This window comes from Vigna unguiculata, chromosome 9 (genome assembly GCF_037176805.1).
Source record: "Vigna unguiculata cultivar grain cowpea cultivar isolate G323 ecotype 2 chromosome 9, ASM3717680v1, whole genome shotgun sequence".
Taxonomy (NCBI): domain Eukaryota; kingdom Viridiplantae; phylum Streptophyta; class Magnoliopsida; order Fabales; family Fabaceae; genus Vigna; species Vigna unguiculata.
The window spans coordinates 25767739-25784972 of NC_140800.1; the positions used below are offsets into that span (position 1 = coordinate 25767739).

General features: G+C 37.5%; 2 protein-coding genes across 3 annotated transcripts; one reads left to right on the forward strand and one right to left on the reverse strand.

The window, feature by feature from the left end:
* Positions 1-1533: 1533 nt before the first annotated feature.
* On the forward strand, positions 1534-4280 carry LOC114164089 (transcription factor ICE1-like). The gene is made up of 4 exons (XM_028048600.2): positions 1534-2846; positions 2928-3152; positions 3245-3415; positions 3879-4280. The coding sequence occupies exons 1-4, from the start codon at positions 1818-1820 to the stop codon at positions 3960-3962; spliced, it is 1509 nt and encodes a 502-aa protein (XP_027904401.2). The 5' UTR covers positions 1534-1817; the 3' UTR covers positions 3963-4280.
* A 540-nt stretch (positions 4281-4820) lies between these two features.
* On the reverse strand, positions 4821-9817 carry LOC114164088 (auxin response factor 2A-like). Of its 2 annotated transcripts, none has more exons than XM_028048598.2 (15): positions 9446-9817; positions 9249-9361; positions 8908-9003; positions 8759-8815; positions 8497-8652; positions 8313-8397; positions 8133-8223; positions 7888-8052; positions 7623-7742; positions 7211-7286; positions 6960-7131; positions 5937-6871; positions 5670-5860; positions 5346-5560; positions 4821-5186 (listed from the first exon to the last, which is right to left on the reverse strand). In XM_028048598.2, the coding sequence occupies exons 1-14, from the start codon at positions 9534-9536 to the stop codon at positions 5377-5379; spliced, it is 2532 nt and encodes an 843-aa protein (XP_027904399.1). In that variant the 5' UTR covers positions 9537-9817; the 3' UTR covers positions 4821-5186; positions 5346-5376. The 2 variants fall into 2 exon arrangements, with proteins under 2 accessions (XP_027904399.1, XP_027904400.1); XM_028048599.2 differs by having other exon boundaries at positions 5937-6868; positions 9446-9814.
* Positions 9818-17234: the final 7417 nt, after the last annotated feature.

The following is a 17234-nucleotide window of genomic DNA, read 5'->3' on the forward strand; positions in this document are numbered from 1 at the left end:
CAAAACTTCAGAGTATGGTGAGGATAATTCTCCCAACATATAAAATTCACTTTTAAAGGAAATTTAATCATTTATTGTTGGAGTTTGAGCCAAGTGTTAGTTAATTGGGATATTGCATTTTAATATTTTGAGAGGTGTTATAGTTGCGATTGGGTAGTAACTGCGGTGACCAGAAAAAGCTTCACGAGATACTTGGGATTCTATTACATATTTTCAGCTTCCCTCTCTTAATTCTCACTACTCTCTCATTATTGGATTCTCTCCACACTTTTCTACCATCTTCCTAATATTGCATCACAAATTCAAATGTCAAAATCACAATTATCAATTCTATCTCAAACTCTTTTTCTCCACCTCCAAGTTTTGCAATTTCTTACAAACCTTATCCACCTATTTTATTATTTATTTACAATTTTAGTTTGATTGCACTTATAATTTTCAATCCTCGTTTAATTTTGTATTGTTTTAGTTTTTTTTTTTCTCTTTGACTTTATAACTTTAAATATTATGAAGATACAACACATATTGATGTGTATGTGGCTGCCTTTTTATTGATTTTTTTTTAACTATTAAACTTAGTGTTGGCTTCTCATAGGTCATAGCCATTGCATTTATGATGTGAATTAGACACAATACACTTATCCAAATTCCATTTATGGTGACATTAAGTTAAGTTAAGTACATGCATTTGAAGGAGCTTAATTAGTAACTCTTGATCCTAATAAAATATAGATTGAAAAAGAAAGGAAACAAATTAAGCTTACTACTATAGTGTTAGCTTTGAGAATTGGAGAAGTTGATTATTTTGTTCCCTAGTACCATAAGAGTTGGCTTTTGCATGCAATGACAAAACTTTTAAATTCTCGCAGTTACTCTTATCCAAACCAAGAATGCTGCTGTATAGACAAAAGCCTAGGTTTCGCACCTTCTAATGAATTTCAGATTGCTCAAGAATTCTTCGTTTTTTGTTTTGTGTCAAATAATGTTCACGTGGTCACAGTCATGTCACACGAGCGAATAACTTATAAGTTTTTTTTAATGTCATAAGTTGAGTGTTTGCATTGGAGTTTCTTCAAATTATCTGCATAATAGTGGCTAAAAGTAATTCAGATGATGAGGGTAAACCATTCTTCCAAAATTTATCAAACATGTTGCAACATTACTAACAATCACTCTTAATGAAGAAGCAAACTTTCCCAAAATCACTTCTAAGATTTTCTTTCTTCCGTAAATCAGAATTAAAATTTGTATAAACTAATTATAAAAATATTTCAATTTTTTCAAATTTGAAATTGCGCTTAAGTGATTTTTAGCTTAACTGAAGCATTACCCATTTGTTTTAGGCTTTTATATTTTTCCAAATCAATTAATGTTTTAGAGTTTTAAAACAAAGTTAATTGATTTTTGTAATGCGAAGAATTAATTAGTTCCAGGTTCAGGATGAAATAATCACAGTCTCTACTTAAATTGATTTAATAAATTTTGATTAAAATGATGAATAAAAAGAGTGAGAGAGGGTTGGAGTTGGTTTCCACGTGGAGAAGGTGCAGAAGAGAAGCAGAAAGAGAAAGAGAAGAAAGAAAGAGGGTTAGTGGATATGTGGTGATTTGTTTCGCAGAGCTTCTTCTGCTGTAACGTTCCTTCTCTTAAACCAGCCATCGCAATCTCTCTCCAATGCCCTTTTCCTTCTGCAACCTCTTCCTCTTTTTCTCCATTCTCTCCCTTTAACTCCCTCTTCTTCTTTCTCACTTCATTTCTCTCGCAAACGCCAACAACAACAACAACAACAACCTTCCTCCACAACCACAAAACCAGCCATGATGTCCAGAATCAACACAGTTGGATGGATGGAGGAACGTGAAGACGACAACAACTCCGCTTCTTGGCCAAGAAACAAGCCCACCAACACCATCATCGCCACCGACACAACACCCACAACAAAGCCAACAACAACAACAACAACAGCATCAGCAGCTGCTTTCGTAGAAAACAACAATACCCGCGACGACTTAGCTTCTCTCTGCGCCTTCAAGCCCATGCTGGAGCTGGACGATGAATGGTACATCAGCAACCACCACCACCATAACAGCCACCACTCCCAAGACATCACCTTCTCCCCCACCTTCCCCGACTCCGACAACCTCCTCCTCCCCGCCGTCGACTCCTCCTCCTCCTGCTCCCCCTCCTCCTCCGTCTTCACCAACCTCGACCCTTCCTCCTCCCACCTCCACTACTTCCTCCCTCCCAAGGCCCCCACTCTATCGTCACTCCTCAACCCCTTCGACATCCCCTTTCTTGACCCTCAAGCTTCCTCATCCTTCCCGCTTCTTCCCTCTGCCCATTTCCCCTCCGACACGCCTCCTCAGACGGCCACCGCCACCGCCTTCGCCGGCTTCCACAGCCTCGAAGACGGGTCCTCGAAACCTCTCTTTCACCAGCGCTCCAAGATTCTGCGGCCCCTGGAGTCCCTGCCCCCCTCCGGGGCGGCACCCACGCTCTTTCAGAAGAGGGCGGCGCTGAGGAAGAACATGTCTGCCGGGGAAGGGAGTGAGAAGAAGAGGAAGGAGAGGGAGGAGGTGGTGGAGGATGTGAGTTTTGACGGGTCTGGGTTGAACTATGATTCTGATGATTTGACTGAGATTAATAACAACAGTGGTAGGGTGGATGAGGGTAGTGCTAAGAACGGTGGGAACAGTTCCAATGGCAACAGTAGCGTGACTGGGTTGGATCAGAAAGGGAAGAAAAAGGGAATGCCTGCTAAGAATTTGATGGCAGAACGACGGCGCAGGAAGAAGCTCAATGATAGACTCTACATGCTTAGGTCCGTTGTTCCTAAGATTAGCAAAGTAAGTTTCATTTCTTGTCTTTGATAAACAGGCTTAGTGAATCTGTGGGTTGTACTCTATGACATGGTGTTGCTTTTATAGATGGACAGGGCTTCAATTCTTGGGGATGCAATCGAGTATCTTAAGGAGCTTCTGCAAAGGATCAATGATCTTCATAACGAGTTGGAATCTACACCGCCTGGTTCTTCCCTCACCCCTTCCTCCAATTTCCATCCTTTGACGCCTACTCCTCCCACACTACCCAGTCGTATCAAAGAAGAATTGTGCCCCAGCTCATTGCCAAGCCCCAATGCTCAACCTGCTAGGGTAATCTTCTCTATGTTTTAAGATGCATTTTCATTGCTGTTAGTATGGTTTTATAGAACCTTTGCTTAATTCAATGCTTCGATTATACATAGGTTGAGGTTCGTTTACGCGAAGGAAGGGCTGTTAACATCCACATGTTTTGTGCCCGCAAGCCTGGTCTGTTGCTCTCAACCATGAGGGCTATGGACAACCTTGGATTAGACATTCAGCAGGCTGTTATCAGCTGCTTCAATGGTTTTGCTATGGACATTTTTCGAGCCGAGGTAAGAATTTTAGTTCATTTGAAGCTCAATTCCGGTTACAAACTTTTAATAGTTAACACTTGCACACTTTTAATAAATATACATGCTACTGCAATGACGCGTAAACTTTATATTGTGCTTATATCTGACAAATTGGTACCTTAGTTCTTATTTGGAAATACCCTAAACTTTAATGAATTTATTTTAACTGTCAAGATCCATTATAAAATGCTTGTCATATTCTAATGATTTCCACACCCATTAATGATGGCTTAGGTGTTGGAATGATATTGTAGTTTCTGCATCTTAAGAACAATATTTGCTCTGTAGTTGTCATTAAGGTTAAAGCAACTGTTCAAGTAAATGTTAATTAAAAGGCAGTAAATAGTTTTTTGCTTAGTAAATAGAATTATTTATATAAAAAGTTACGAGTTCTATTAAAGTGATGACTGTTGTTTAAAGGCTACATATCCCTCTCTTTCAGCAATGCAAAGAAGGTCAGGATGTCCATCCGGAACAGATCAAAGCAGTTCTCTTGGATTCAGCTGGCTATAGTGGCATGATGTAACTAGTTTTGGCATGAGAAGAACTAGTGACTGCCATTTCTCTGTCAATTTGGCAAGTTAATCAGTTTTTACTTTGAATGAATGGCAAGTTTTTACTTTGTAATGTCCAATATTCAAGTGTACGATACTAGCTAGCTCTGGTTTTAAGTTGAGGTAGAAAAAATTTTCACATGAATTTTACTCTCGCAGCGGCAGTTACTGCCTCGTACCTTTTCGCATGTTCGTGACCCACCCAAAGTAGATGATACTGAGTTCAATTAGTTCAGTGACATTTCTGAGGCGCGTTTAGACCATGTGCTTCGTATTTATATTTTGTCCAACCTATTGTGCTCTTTATACGCTTTTCAACAAGGGACAAAACTTTAAAGCAGCTTTCATTTTTGTGCTTCTTCCGCCCGATTAAGCATGGTCATCACACACTTATTGTATCTTTTCATTATATCTTTCCTTTTAAAACCAAAAAAGTAGTGGAGAAACTAAAGGAGAGAGAATCGAGCATCGACGTCAAAATTGGCAAAATTAAAGGTTTCGGTTGACTATCCACTAGACCACGATGAAAGGAAATCCATGGGTCTAATATGGTTGCTAATGCACTGACCCTGGAAATAATTTCCATTACTTATATGGACTTTTCAAGACAGTAATTGACCTACTGTTACAGGTAAAAGCTAATTGGCCTATTGGCACAGGAAACATCTAATTGACCTTGACACAGTTCTCATAAGCACTCTCTAATCATGTATACAAACAATACATAATTCGTTTCCACCAGTTACAAAGTGGCCTCAATGGAATATCAAGAATTTCCATCTCACAAATTATGATTAATAAGAATAGAAAGTAAAATGAAATAAAGTGGATAGCAACCATAAAAGCGCCCTTTGTATAAAATTTCATTACATTAACGGTTGTTCAGAGGATGGGAGAGAAACAACTATGTACAACAACTACTACAAGTGGGATTGGTCTAAAAAAGGCAAGGTGGATATCACCTCGCTCAAAACACAATTGATTACATCCTAAGAGATCGTATAACTGGGCAGACAATATACTACTAATTCCGGGATTTCAAAAATTGGACGGATACTCTTTCATGCCGTGCCATACCATCTATATATATATATATATTTGATTTCAAGCAGTCAGCCTCCATTATAATTCGTCTTGTTATGTTCTCCATCTGGATGGATGGGTTCATGACAATTTCATACTTTCCAGCCCGGAATCTGTGTGGACATGAGAATAAAACATTACACCATGAAATTCCACAAACTAAACTAGATTGAAAAAATTCATGTATGGTAACAATTACGTGGGCCAATTTTGATCTGGACATCTAAAATCATTGAATCCAATGTTAACTGGGATGGGAGGCAGAAATTAACCTGAAAGCTGCGAAACTCAATCTACTAATCATCACGCGTCAAGGCAATTTTCATAATTGAACTTTTGAAGCGGCAGACGTTTAACATCTTTTGCATCTGCACCTTCACTACCCGACAGGTTCTCTTCATTTTTCGAGCTCAGGGTACCAGGGCTCATTTTCTGGATCTCCTCCTTAGGGTAGATGTAAATTTTGCGAACCATGGCACAGAATTCCCTGAATCGAAAATATAGAATAATATAAATTCAGCCCCACAGTCAAGGAAAAGTGAAACATTTAAATAATAAGTTAACCAAGCATTTAGAATGAAAATACAGATCCTTACTGCCACGGATCATCGCCTACAAGCATCATATCACCCTCATTATCAGTATAGACAATAAGCCAATCTTTTTTAGTTGACAATAACTCTCCCTCAAATTCAAACAGCTGATCCAATTCAGCCACTAATTCATCATAGCCGGTGTACTTCGTAAGGTCCACTGACCTACCGAGTGCAATGCCCTTCTTGTGAACCTAAAACAAATAGCACGTGATTAATTATCCCCGATTTCTAGCTCTCATTTTTTATTCAAACTGTAAAGAATCTTACTTTAGTGCAACTCCTAGCGGAACTACTGAGGGGTTTAGCTTGACCATCTTTCGCATGCAGCTGAGAAGTCTGTAATGGTCTATCATGGTCATCAACAATTTGATCATCAGCAGTTTTTGAGCCCTTTGAGTGGTCTGACTTCTCATCATTTTCGGATGTTCTTTGTTGGTGTGGCGTAAGATGCATCTGACCAGTAGGTTCGTTCACATTTCTTTGCGATACAGAAGGCTCTGGTACAATAGGGCCACTGATAAGTGAGAAGCCAAATAGCTTACAGTCACCATCTTTTAACTTCACAGCCTCAAATGTTTTTGTTGACACTGGTTTTGACATAACTTCTCTTGAACAAGGACTTTGATATTGATTTAGGGGTGCAGATGGGGGTGGCATCAAGTTTCCATGTGAGTGCTCTACTTTATGACCATGCAGAGCAGGGTATTCACCAAATGCACTGTACCTCAAATTCCCTCGAGCTTGGTAAGTTGGATCACCACCATGTGCAGGACCTTTCGTATTAGAGTCCAATATATTCAATGAAAGACTGGAGGGCATTACAGGCCACGGCTGAGGCATGTGAAGTTTGCCTTCATGATCCGACGATTGCTTTCTAGTGGGATAAGCTACAGGGCTCATTTGATCCATCAAGGATGAATGAGAAGGATCCCCTCCGGCCCCAAAGCTTGAAAGAAGATCAGAATATGTTGGCTCGTTCCTCCCCATTGACATCCAGCTCTCCGTCCCATACCTCCTTGACGTAGAAGCATCAATCTTTTCATCATCTACTGCAGCAGGCGGCCAAACAACAGATTTCTCAGCAGCATCAGAGTCATTGCTTTCACCAAAATTGCCTCTCAAGGTCGAGAATTCTTGACCTTGCAAGACCCTTGGAAACCCATTTGCCGGTGAAGGGTCTACGCTTACTTTAGATGATGCTGCTAATCACCAAAAACATATCAGGACTCAACCACATTTTCTTTTTGCAATTCAAGAGAGCTTTTTTGTAAAAGAATCAAATAATCATACCTTCTCGAGTAAGGACAGATGAATCTGGAGATGAAGGAACTGCGTTAGACCGAGGCCTTTTAGTCCTGGGCATTGAAAGAGGATTTAGAGCCGGAGGCGCAAGAGCAGGCTCTATTTTCCATGGGGAAACTCTCTCAGGACGAGGGGTGTTAGATGTTTCATCCCATCTCACCTGAACAAGAGTAACAGGGTTATAACGAGCCTAGTTTTTAACAAGACAAAAAATGTAGCAAGAGGACTGGTGATACAACCTTGAGGCATCTCCATTTGGATTCTCTCCACCTGTTGGGATCAGAATCTTCAATTCCAACAATTGTACCAGTAAACCTACAATTTTAACAAGCCTTGTCAAGTATTAGGATTATATAAAAGTTAGTGCTATTGTGTCATTATAATACAGAATTACTGATGTTAGTTAATAGCTGCAGCTGTTAATTAGTTACAAATTTGATGTATAAATAACGTTGATGTATCTATTGGGTCTCGTATAAATAATATTGGTATCTCTCGATGATTAAGATTAATCAATGCATCATTTATTTTCCAGAATCAAGGGATTTCTTCGATTGGAGTTGAATATTTATATTACGAGGCAAGCAAAAAATCAGCAGCATATTCTATGACAATAAAATCAGAGATCAAGACAACACCAATCGCTCATACCTCTGCTCTGGAGCCTCTTCACCTTCAAATCTCATTTTGAACCGCATCCCGATGGTATAACTGTTTTTGAGAGACTCCATATATTGGTCATACGGAACAATAAATTCAGCGGGACTAGTCCTGCAAAATAATGACATTGTAAGTGCTGTGTCGGAAATGAATCAATTACAAAAACCCTCAACATGCCGTCGGCCCACAAGCGCTAGGAGGTCAGACTAAAACCACCATATCAGTTTCAACATAGTTTTAGGAATAATTTACAAACCTAGGCTTGTAATAGACAGTGAAGATTGTCCCCGTCAAGATGGCATGCCAAGCAGTTGCAAGGACCCCAAGATGCATGCTGTGACTTGAGATCACTGAGGATGGAACATTACCCTGTTGTCTCATTGCTCGCCTGACACCAACTCGAAGTTCCCCGTTTTCACCTCTGCAAAATCCCCAAATTAGTTCCCTTCCAGAGTAAAATAACCAGAACAATCTGAAACCCTAATTCAGGGTAGAACAAACCTAAGAAATATAAACGCATCCCCAGCGACAAGCCTTTTGGAGCTAACAAAAACACTCCAACCACTCTGAAGCAAGTGTCTACGGGGCTGACCTGAAATTCACCCGACCCATCAGTAACAATCGATAGACACGACAGAATATAACAACAAAGGTACTACGTAACGATGAGAGAGTAATTACCCCGAAAGATATGTTTAAATCGCCATTCGTTTCCATGAAGATCCTTAGCTGCCAATTCCTGAGTGGGTGGCTGCTTCGACATATCCTGTCAATAAACACGCCACTCATCCAGCGTCAGCCAGCATGTAATGACACGCTTGAACCAAGTACGAGGAGGAGGAGAAAAAAGGGCAAGAAACCAAACCAGAGGGGGAAGGCATTCATCAGCATGCCGTCTCAGCACGGAAAAGCCACCATGGGTACTGGTGTCGGACGCTGTCAGGGTTTTACAGAAAGAATGAACGTGAAACCGCGGAGGCGGAGGCGGTGGCGGTTCTTTCTCCACGTCATTCTCATTTTGCTATCATCCCCACCACAAAAAAAAAAATAAAAAATCATAAGCATAACATTCTCACCCAATTACTCACTCTCTATTACAAACAAGCTATTGAGATGAGGAAACTCACATTTGGCTCCGGAAGCAAGGTGACCTGAGCGAACACCTCATCCGTGTCGGGCTCGGCCTGAAAAACCACTGACTTTTTTTAGGATTGCTTTGTTCTAAAGCATGGGAATTTTTAATAGCGAAAAAGTGTCACAGATCGAACAACACTACCTTCAGCTGCACGTTGATGACCCGACAAAGGATCTTGGGTGGGAGATCGTAAACCGGCATGTGCTGGTCCGCCACCTGATTCGTCGACGCCTCAACCTAGTTCACACCCAAACAAAATATAAGCACAACACTCAAAAGAACTAAAACAAAACCAAAACCAAACCCATCTCACTCCAATCCACCAACAACGCCACAATTTTACTCCCAAAAAGGCAACAAGCGAAGCTCGTCTCAAATCTGAGCTATGACTCCAAAAAGGAAACCATATTGTCAAACATAAACAAACCAAGACGAGTTCGAGTAAAGAATGAACAAATTAACTAATTAGTTAATTGAATTACCTGCTCGATATGTCCCTGAGGAAAATAAAACACGCGCTCTCCTTCGCGCGGCACGGTCACGAGAGGACCGGCACACGCGTGCCACAGTTCCCTGAAAAGTGCAGCTTCTGCGTCTAACAAAAAGAAAAAGAAAACGATTACAACTTTCACTCCACAGAAGGAACCAACCTACGCCACGTTCGGAGCTGTCTCCCTACCTTTGGCCGTGGCCGGCGCCTGAGCCTCCACAGCTCCGCCGTCGATATGGTTCGAGCAATTTCCCTTCATCGTCACCTCGGATGATGCCATTTCCACAGACCTCACCACAGATCTCTCATCCGCAACACTCCTGGCGTAATCGTTCAGGGCCTTGGCAGGAAGAAACACAGAGATAAACCCAAATTCACTCAACAAGTTAACCTCGAAGCTGAGAGGTAAGAGAAGTGGTGGGTGAACAAACACTTGAGCAGTTATTGCAGGCGAAATTCCAAAATCTTGGTGCTCCGACCAAGAAGAAGAAGAAGATGACGAAGAAGCGTATGTTGTGTTGTGTGTGGCTTTTGGGATGTGGGGTTGAGACTTAACCAGAGTGGTCAAAACAGCGTGCAATGATTTCAACCGCGGTCAATCCCTTAACCAATCTGTGAGGAGGGTACCGGCATTTGGCAGTAAGTGTGGGCCCGTGACCGGACATAGGGGGTAAAGAGGATCCATAAATAAAGGCGGCTGGGGACAGAGAAGGGTATGGACGGCGTTAACGCGGTGTCGAGAGGGGATTGGATTGGCATGTAACGGCGTGTGTCGTGACGGTCGCTGGAAAGTTGTTCTGTTTTTATTGGGAAATGGCTTTGTCGTGCTATTAACGGGCAGCGCTTGATGGATGGATGCATAGATGGACGGAGTCGATTGGAATTGAATTGGATGCAAGCAAACAGCATTTGCATTTGCATCCCACACTCACACACTGCGCATCTTAACTACTTTTTCTTTTTTTTTTTCTTTTTTCTTTAATTCACATCTCGTCTTAATATCTCTTCTTCTCGAGATATCTCGTCGAGATGGAAAAATGTGTACCAATGGGAAACATTTGAAGACGCCCAAGTATGGAATGCAAGTAACAACTTCACCAAATTCCACCTTATTTAAATCTTTTTATTAAATGTTCTGTCAGACCACCAAATTTTTCCTACACTTCTAATCCAACACTTCAACTCTTTCTTTTTTCTTTCTATATAGATAGGAATTTTATTTTATGTCTATAAAACACACTCCATCTTCCTACGAACATATTCTTAAATAAATTACAACTTAATTATTTATAAGTAAATCAAGAAAAAAAAAACTAACTAGAGATGGTAATTTATAATTATATGTTTTACATTTAGTATTTATTTGACATAGACATAGAAACCCCATCCTCATGGGCCACCTCTCCCCTTATTCATTTCTATCTCTCATCTCAAGGTCAATTTTTCCTTGTCCCCATTACCTGAGTCCCCTAGCACGGATCTCACTTGTAAAAACAATAATAAATTAACTATTAATTCTTTTTTTCAATAAATGTTTTAATAAATTCAAGCTTTATAGTCAGTTTAAATAATAAAATAGTTGTCAGAAAGAGAAAGCTAAAGTTTACCAATATGTTATTCATTAAGCAAAGAAATTAATATCCCATATGTGTGTAAATATATTTTGAAACTAGGAGTATTTTCTTTTAAGAGTGTTTCTCTTTTTTCAAATATTTAAGGCACTGCACAGACAGAAAAATACGATCTTCAAATATAGTTTGAAAACTTTCTATATTTTCTAATGTAAGCAGTACTTATGAATTATGATAATCCTTGATTCATATTATTAAGATTAAAATAGGGCAAATTTACCAAAAATAATTGTTGGAGGAAAATAACAGTGAGAAAATTTGAATAATGTGGATCACATCCTCTCGATTATTGGATCCTTGACTGCAAAAGGGGATGGGTTTCAGTACATTTGTTCTCACTTTATGGTTGTCACGTTTGCTCCACGCATAGAATAACCTTTCAGATATATTTTAGTATTATAGTATCACCAATGATGTTTCATTAAACATATATTAATTTATCATAGTAATCTAACAACAACAATGTATATATAATTAAAGTAACTCCGATAATATAAAAAATCTGGAATTAGACAAAAAGTTTTGTATACCAGTTGAGCATCATTAATATTTACGTATTCACTCTGTATGACAAATACTTATACACAGGTGGCCATGCCATAATGTTGCATGTGCTAGCAATAAAAACTTCAATGAATTTTTCTATGAAGGACAAATCTTATTCACTTATTAATTTTCTCCCACACAAAATTGAATAAAAATATGGGATTAGAGTTGCCATAATAGATTCTTTCTTTAACTAAATACATAAAATAATCAGTTAATTATGGATATATTAAAACATTAATATTATTCTCTTATCAACAATTCACATGATATTTTATATTTTTTTCATCCTATTGCTTGTTGTAGTGTAAAATACTTACGTGATTGAAAATCATTCTCATTATGTTAAACATTCAAGATTACAAAAAATTTAAAAAATATTTATAATTTAGACATAGATTACTTCACTCTCCACAAGTTATTAGTTATGAGAATAAATTTTAAAGTAATGAAAGATAAAAAAAAAATGTATAAATAAGTTATAAATGTTTCATTTTTATTTCATTATGACTAAGTTATAAGTGTTTTGATATAATATTATTATAAATGTTGATAACCAAATAATTAATTTAAGTCAATTAAATTCTTGATTTATGTAAATAGTTTTTTATCAAAATTTTATTATACTTTTTAACATATATTTATATCTACTCAAATATTTATATATATATATATATATATATATATATATATATATATATATATATATATATATATATATATATTATAAAAGAATAAAAGTATGAAAAACACATAATAAGATGAACAAATTTGTAAAAATATCTTATATAATCAATTATACTTTTTACATTGTGAACGTAAATATTAATAAAAAATTTAAAAACATAATTTGTTATAAGAAAAGTAATCACTTAGGTTTCATTAATATTTAGATTTACATAGTTTACATAATAGTATAACTTATAGACATTTATAATTTTTTTATGATTTAATTTTTCATATTTTAATAATATATTAAAGAATACTAAATAATATATAAAATAAAATTGATTTAAATATTTTATAAATTAATTTATTTATATATTTTTATTTTGAAAATAATTTTTATTTACAAAAATTTCATAATAATTTTAATTTTAATTTAAAAGTTATTTTAATTCTAATTCAAATTTGTAGAGGTTTTTGATAAATTATTCTTTAAATATATTAATATAGAAAAAAATATTTCATTACATATAAAATCAAATGCAAATTTTTCCTAATTTTTATCTCAATTCAAATAACATCACTTCTCACTCTCTTTTTTTTTTCAATCTCTCAAATTTATACTTTGTACAAAAAAAAAAAAAACACATATGTTATTTTGAGATGAAATATTATTAGTATAGGTTTAGACTTTGGGTACAAAAACTTGGTCGAATTCTAGAAGGATTCAAACTCTTCATGTTATCTTCCAGTTAATTGTAATATTTAATTATTTTTATTATTTGTGTTTAGATAGGTGAAGAATGTAATAGTGATTATGATGGAAATAAATAATATTCAGCTGCATAAGGTTAATAATGTCAAAATTATAAACCTTTGAAGAAAGGAACTTAGCAACCACATGTGACTTTTCACACTCTTAAGTTGTCTTTATATAATTGTTTTTTTTAGTTAAGTTTTCTTGTAAAGTCATTTACACTAATAACAAATTTTCAGTTTCACATTTCTTCTCACTTCTCGCTTGCATGCATCCTTTGTTGTTTCATTCCTTTCTTCCTTCTTGGTTCACTTATTATTTTGTCTGTATCATGATTGGGAGTCTGCTAACATTGTTGTTGCTGCTCAAAGTTACTTGTATATTCACCCCAACAGAATCATGTTGGTATGATGAAAATAACATGTCTTAAAAAGTCTCACATTGTCTAGGATAACCAAGGAGGTAGGTGTTAGTGACTATATAATGGACTCTAAGTCCATAAAGTTCCTTGCCCCGAGTCAAAGAAACTTCAAGCTTGTATTTGACTCTTCTTTCTTCTTCTCATTTCTTATACTCTTGTCATAAGAGCGTTGTGTGAGATTTAGATTAAATTATTGCTTTGGAGAGTGTGGATGTACTCGGGGTCAAAGGGCATGAGAGAGTTTTATATGTGTTTCGTTGTGTTTATTTTATTTCTCTATTAATAGGGTGATTCTTGGGAAAAAAACGGTAATGTTCTTAATTGATGATGCATTTTTTCCAACAATGGTATTAGAGTTATGGTTCAGTAGGATTTTTTTCTTAGTATGCTCTGTGGTTGCAACATAGTTTGATCTTCCACATCAGAAAAGATCAATTCCTTGTTATTGGAGAATCATCATTGGTTGTTGAAGTTGTAATGAGAAATTTGATGGAAGGATCATTGTCAGTGTTGTGTTGATGCGGTGAATTTGCAGCTGGGTTTGTGGAGGTGCAAGGACTGAGTCGTGTTAGATCTACAGTGAAGTTCGCGTGTGGCGAGATACTCCTGATCTGCGAAGGACGTCACAATTGGTGCTTGCATGGTCCGATGAGTGATGTGCGACGGAGATCTTATATGTGTGAGTCACAGTTTGCAGCATGTGCGTGGAGGAAGTGCTATGCGGTTTACAGATTTGCTTCGATGAAAGTCAATGGTGGTTCTACGTCAGCAGGCGTTATGTCAACAAGTGTTGTGTCTCCAAAGAGGGAGTTAAATGGCACGGTGGTTGCGAAGTACAAATGTTCGATCTGTGGCTTTTCACAAGGTTCAGTGGTTTTGCACCGTGGGTTGCGACATGGTTCCGACGAAGGGTGTATGGTGTTTATGCGCAAGCATTGGCTAATATTTATGCAAGATGTATGGTTATTATACATGGGCATTGGTTAGCATTGATGTAAAGTGCATGAAAATTCTTGGGATGACTTAATTCGAAGCGAAAATTCTTGGAATGGTTTAATTCCAAGTGCAAATTCTTGGAATGGTTTAATTCCAAGTGCAAATTCTTGGGATGATTTAATTCCAAGTGAAAATTATTAGGATAGTTTGATTCTAAGTGGAAATTCTTGGGATGGTTTGATTCCTAGTGAAAATTCTTCGAATGGTTTAATTCCAAGTGGAAATTCTTGGGATGGTTTGATTCCGAGTGGAAATTCTTGGGATAGTTTGATTCCAAGTGGAAATTCTTGGGATGGTTTGATTCCAAGTGGAAATTCTTGGGATAGTTTGATTCCAAGTGGAAATTCTCAGGACGACTTAATTCCAAGTGATACTCCATATGGTGGAGTATGATTGCTGGTATAGGCAATGAAGATGTGTTTATTTTAATTAGGATGGAGAATGTTGGGCGTATGAAAATAACATATCTTGAAAAGTCTCACATCGCCTAGGATAATCAAGGAGGTGAATTTTAGTGACTATATAATGAACTCTAAGTCCATGATGTTCCTTGTCCCGAGTCAAAGAAAAAGCTTGTATTTAACTCTTATTTCTTATTATTTCTTATACTCTTGTCATAAGAGTGTTGTATGCAGTTTAGGTTAAATTATTGCTTTGGAGAGTGTTGGTGTACTCGGGGTCAAAGGGCATGGGAGAGTTGTCTATGTGTTTCCTTGTGTTTATTTTATTTCTCTATTAATAAAGTGATTCTCATGGGTTTTTCCCAACAAATCCAAAAACCTCATTAGTTTCTCATGTTCTTGACATTAAAAAACTACCACTCATGGAGTAGATCATGGTGACAGTCTTAAGCTAAAAGAATAAATTGGATATTATAGATGGAACTATTGTGGAGCTGATGAAGAAAGTTCCTTCCTATCAAACATGGAAATGATGCAACACATGGTTGTTTCTTAGCTTGTCCACTTCGTTTCCCCATCAATCCAACAATTTTTTTTTTGGATGGATAAAGCTTCAAAGATCTAGGCCGACCTTAAATCTAGATACTTTAAAGGAGATCTCATACGTATCTTAAACTTGTAAATGGAAGTTTCCTTTGTGAAGCAATGAGATCTCACTATGACAGACTGTTTTACCAAATTGAGGATCATTTGGGACGAACTTGATAAATATAGGCCTGACCTTGTTTGTGGATGTGATCTAAGTGCACTTATGGGATAATTTTGTTGATTACTAAAAGAAAAGGTGAAGATCATGTAATGCAGTTTCTTAGAGGCCTTAATGAGTAGTATAATAATGTTAAATCTCATGTTCTGTTGGTAAACCCCATTCCCCTTATTAGCAAGATTTTCTCCTATGTTTCCCAACAAGAAAGGCAAATTATGAGGAATATTTTGATTAATAAGCCAAATATAAAGATCAATGTCGCAAGCACTCAACTAAACTACAACTATTATGGAAAGACAATACATATTGAGTCAACATGCTATACAGAGAATGGTTTCCCTAAAAACCATGACAACAAAGGTTCAAAGAATCCCAGTAGAAATTTTTGCACCCATTATGGCCATAATGGCCATACAATGGATGTTTGTTATAGGAAACATGGATTTCCTCCTGGGCACCAACTGTATGGTGGAAAGAGCAATTCTATCAGAGACATAGAGATTAAACAAGATTCAAAACAAGATGATACTACGGGAGAGCAAGACATGCATTTGACATATCAACGGTATCAAGCTTGGATGACCTTACTTCGTTCTAAAGAAAGCAACAATTCTGATACATAAGTTAACTACATCAATACCGTGACTTCAGATTTATCACAGCAAGGTAAAATTTTCATTAATTATTGTAGTCATATGGGTTGATATCGCTTAAGTAATGGACTATTATATATTGTACTCATTTTGTGCATAACTCAATATCAATAAAGCATTAGCAAATATGCTCAACTAATCGAGTACACAACTCAAGCAATGGTTTGTGGCTTGAGTTAGAGAGATGTCAACATAAATTTCTCTCCTTTAGACTGAGTGATGCTTAAGCAATGAGAGGTTGTTAAAGCATATATGGATGATGGTGGTGCATGAGGTTTTGTAATGTGTGAAACAATGCAATTATGTGTTAATGTGATCTTTCAAGACTTGATGGAATGAAATAATGAAATTAGTGATTATGGAACTGGTTGTGTGATATAACAAAAAGTATTTCTCAAACATTAGATGAGCAATTAAGCGAGTAAAAGGCAAAACCAGCTCTTCCATTAAGAGTTATATAATTTGTGAGGCCTCTCAAGTGATGAAGTTTTTCTTAGTTCATGGAGGCGAGATAGATCAAGTGAAAGGAATTTTCTTAAACTACACATACACTAGTGCAGAATTGCATTTTTACCTCGCCTTATAGGCCTCGGTTAGCAAGGAACCGAAGCATATAACGGCGCGGTGGCATTTTTGCAATTTTAGGCAACTTTTATGCCTCGATTCAAGAAAAACCCGAGGCCAAAAAGGGTTATAGGCTTCAGTTAAAAAAAAATCGGTGCCAAAAGGGGTTATCGGCTTCGGTTCAAAAAAAACCGGTGCCAAAAGGTGCTTATATGCTTCTGTTGAACAGACCCGAAGCCAAAAGGTTACGTCTTTGGCCTCGGGTGGCACTGAACCGGGGCCAAATAGTTTAATTAGGGCACAAAAACGCGAACCCCTCTACTTCTTCCTCGCGCGCCGCTGCATCTTCTCCATCTTCTTCCTCGCGCGCACAGAACCATATGGGAACCCTAAACCCTAGCCACGGTGAAACTCTACTGCGAACGCGAACCACCACTGCGACGCGAAAACAGGGCACCAGATCTGCAACGCAGCGACGCGATCCACCATGGCAGCACCTTTCGCGAGATCGCCATTGCGCTTCACTAGAGGAACCACCGTCGAGATCTCCGCCGCTGCAGAAAGCCACCGTCACCAA

Excerpts from the sequence above, each read along its gene's own strand:
- LOC114164089 (XM_028048600.2), top strand. The coding sequence starts at position 1,818 with ATGATGTCCAGAATCAACACAGTTGGATGGATGGAGGAACGTGAAGAC. Across the intron at positions 2,847-2,927 it reads TTGTTCCTAAGATTAGCAAA|ATGGACAGGGCTTCAATTCT; the intron begins GTAAGTTTCATT and ends TTGCTTTTATAG. Across the intron at positions 3,416-3,878 it reads TGGACATTTTTCGAGCCGAG|CAATGCAAAGAAGGTCAGGA; the intron begins GTAAGAATTTTA and ends CCTCTCTTTCAG.
- LOC114164088 (XM_028048598.2), bottom strand. The coding sequence starts at position 9,536 with ATGGCATCATCCGAGGTGACGATGAAGGGAAATTGCTCGAACCATATC. Across the intron at positions 9,362-9,445 it reads GGCGCCGGCCACGGCCAAAG|ACGCAGAAGCTGCACTTTTC; the intron begins GTAGGGAGACAG and ends TCTTTTTGTTAG. Across the intron at positions 6,872-6,959 it reads ATCTGTCCTTACTCGAGAAG|CAGCATCATCTAAAGTAAGC; the intron begins GTATGATTATTT and ends TTTGGTGATTAG.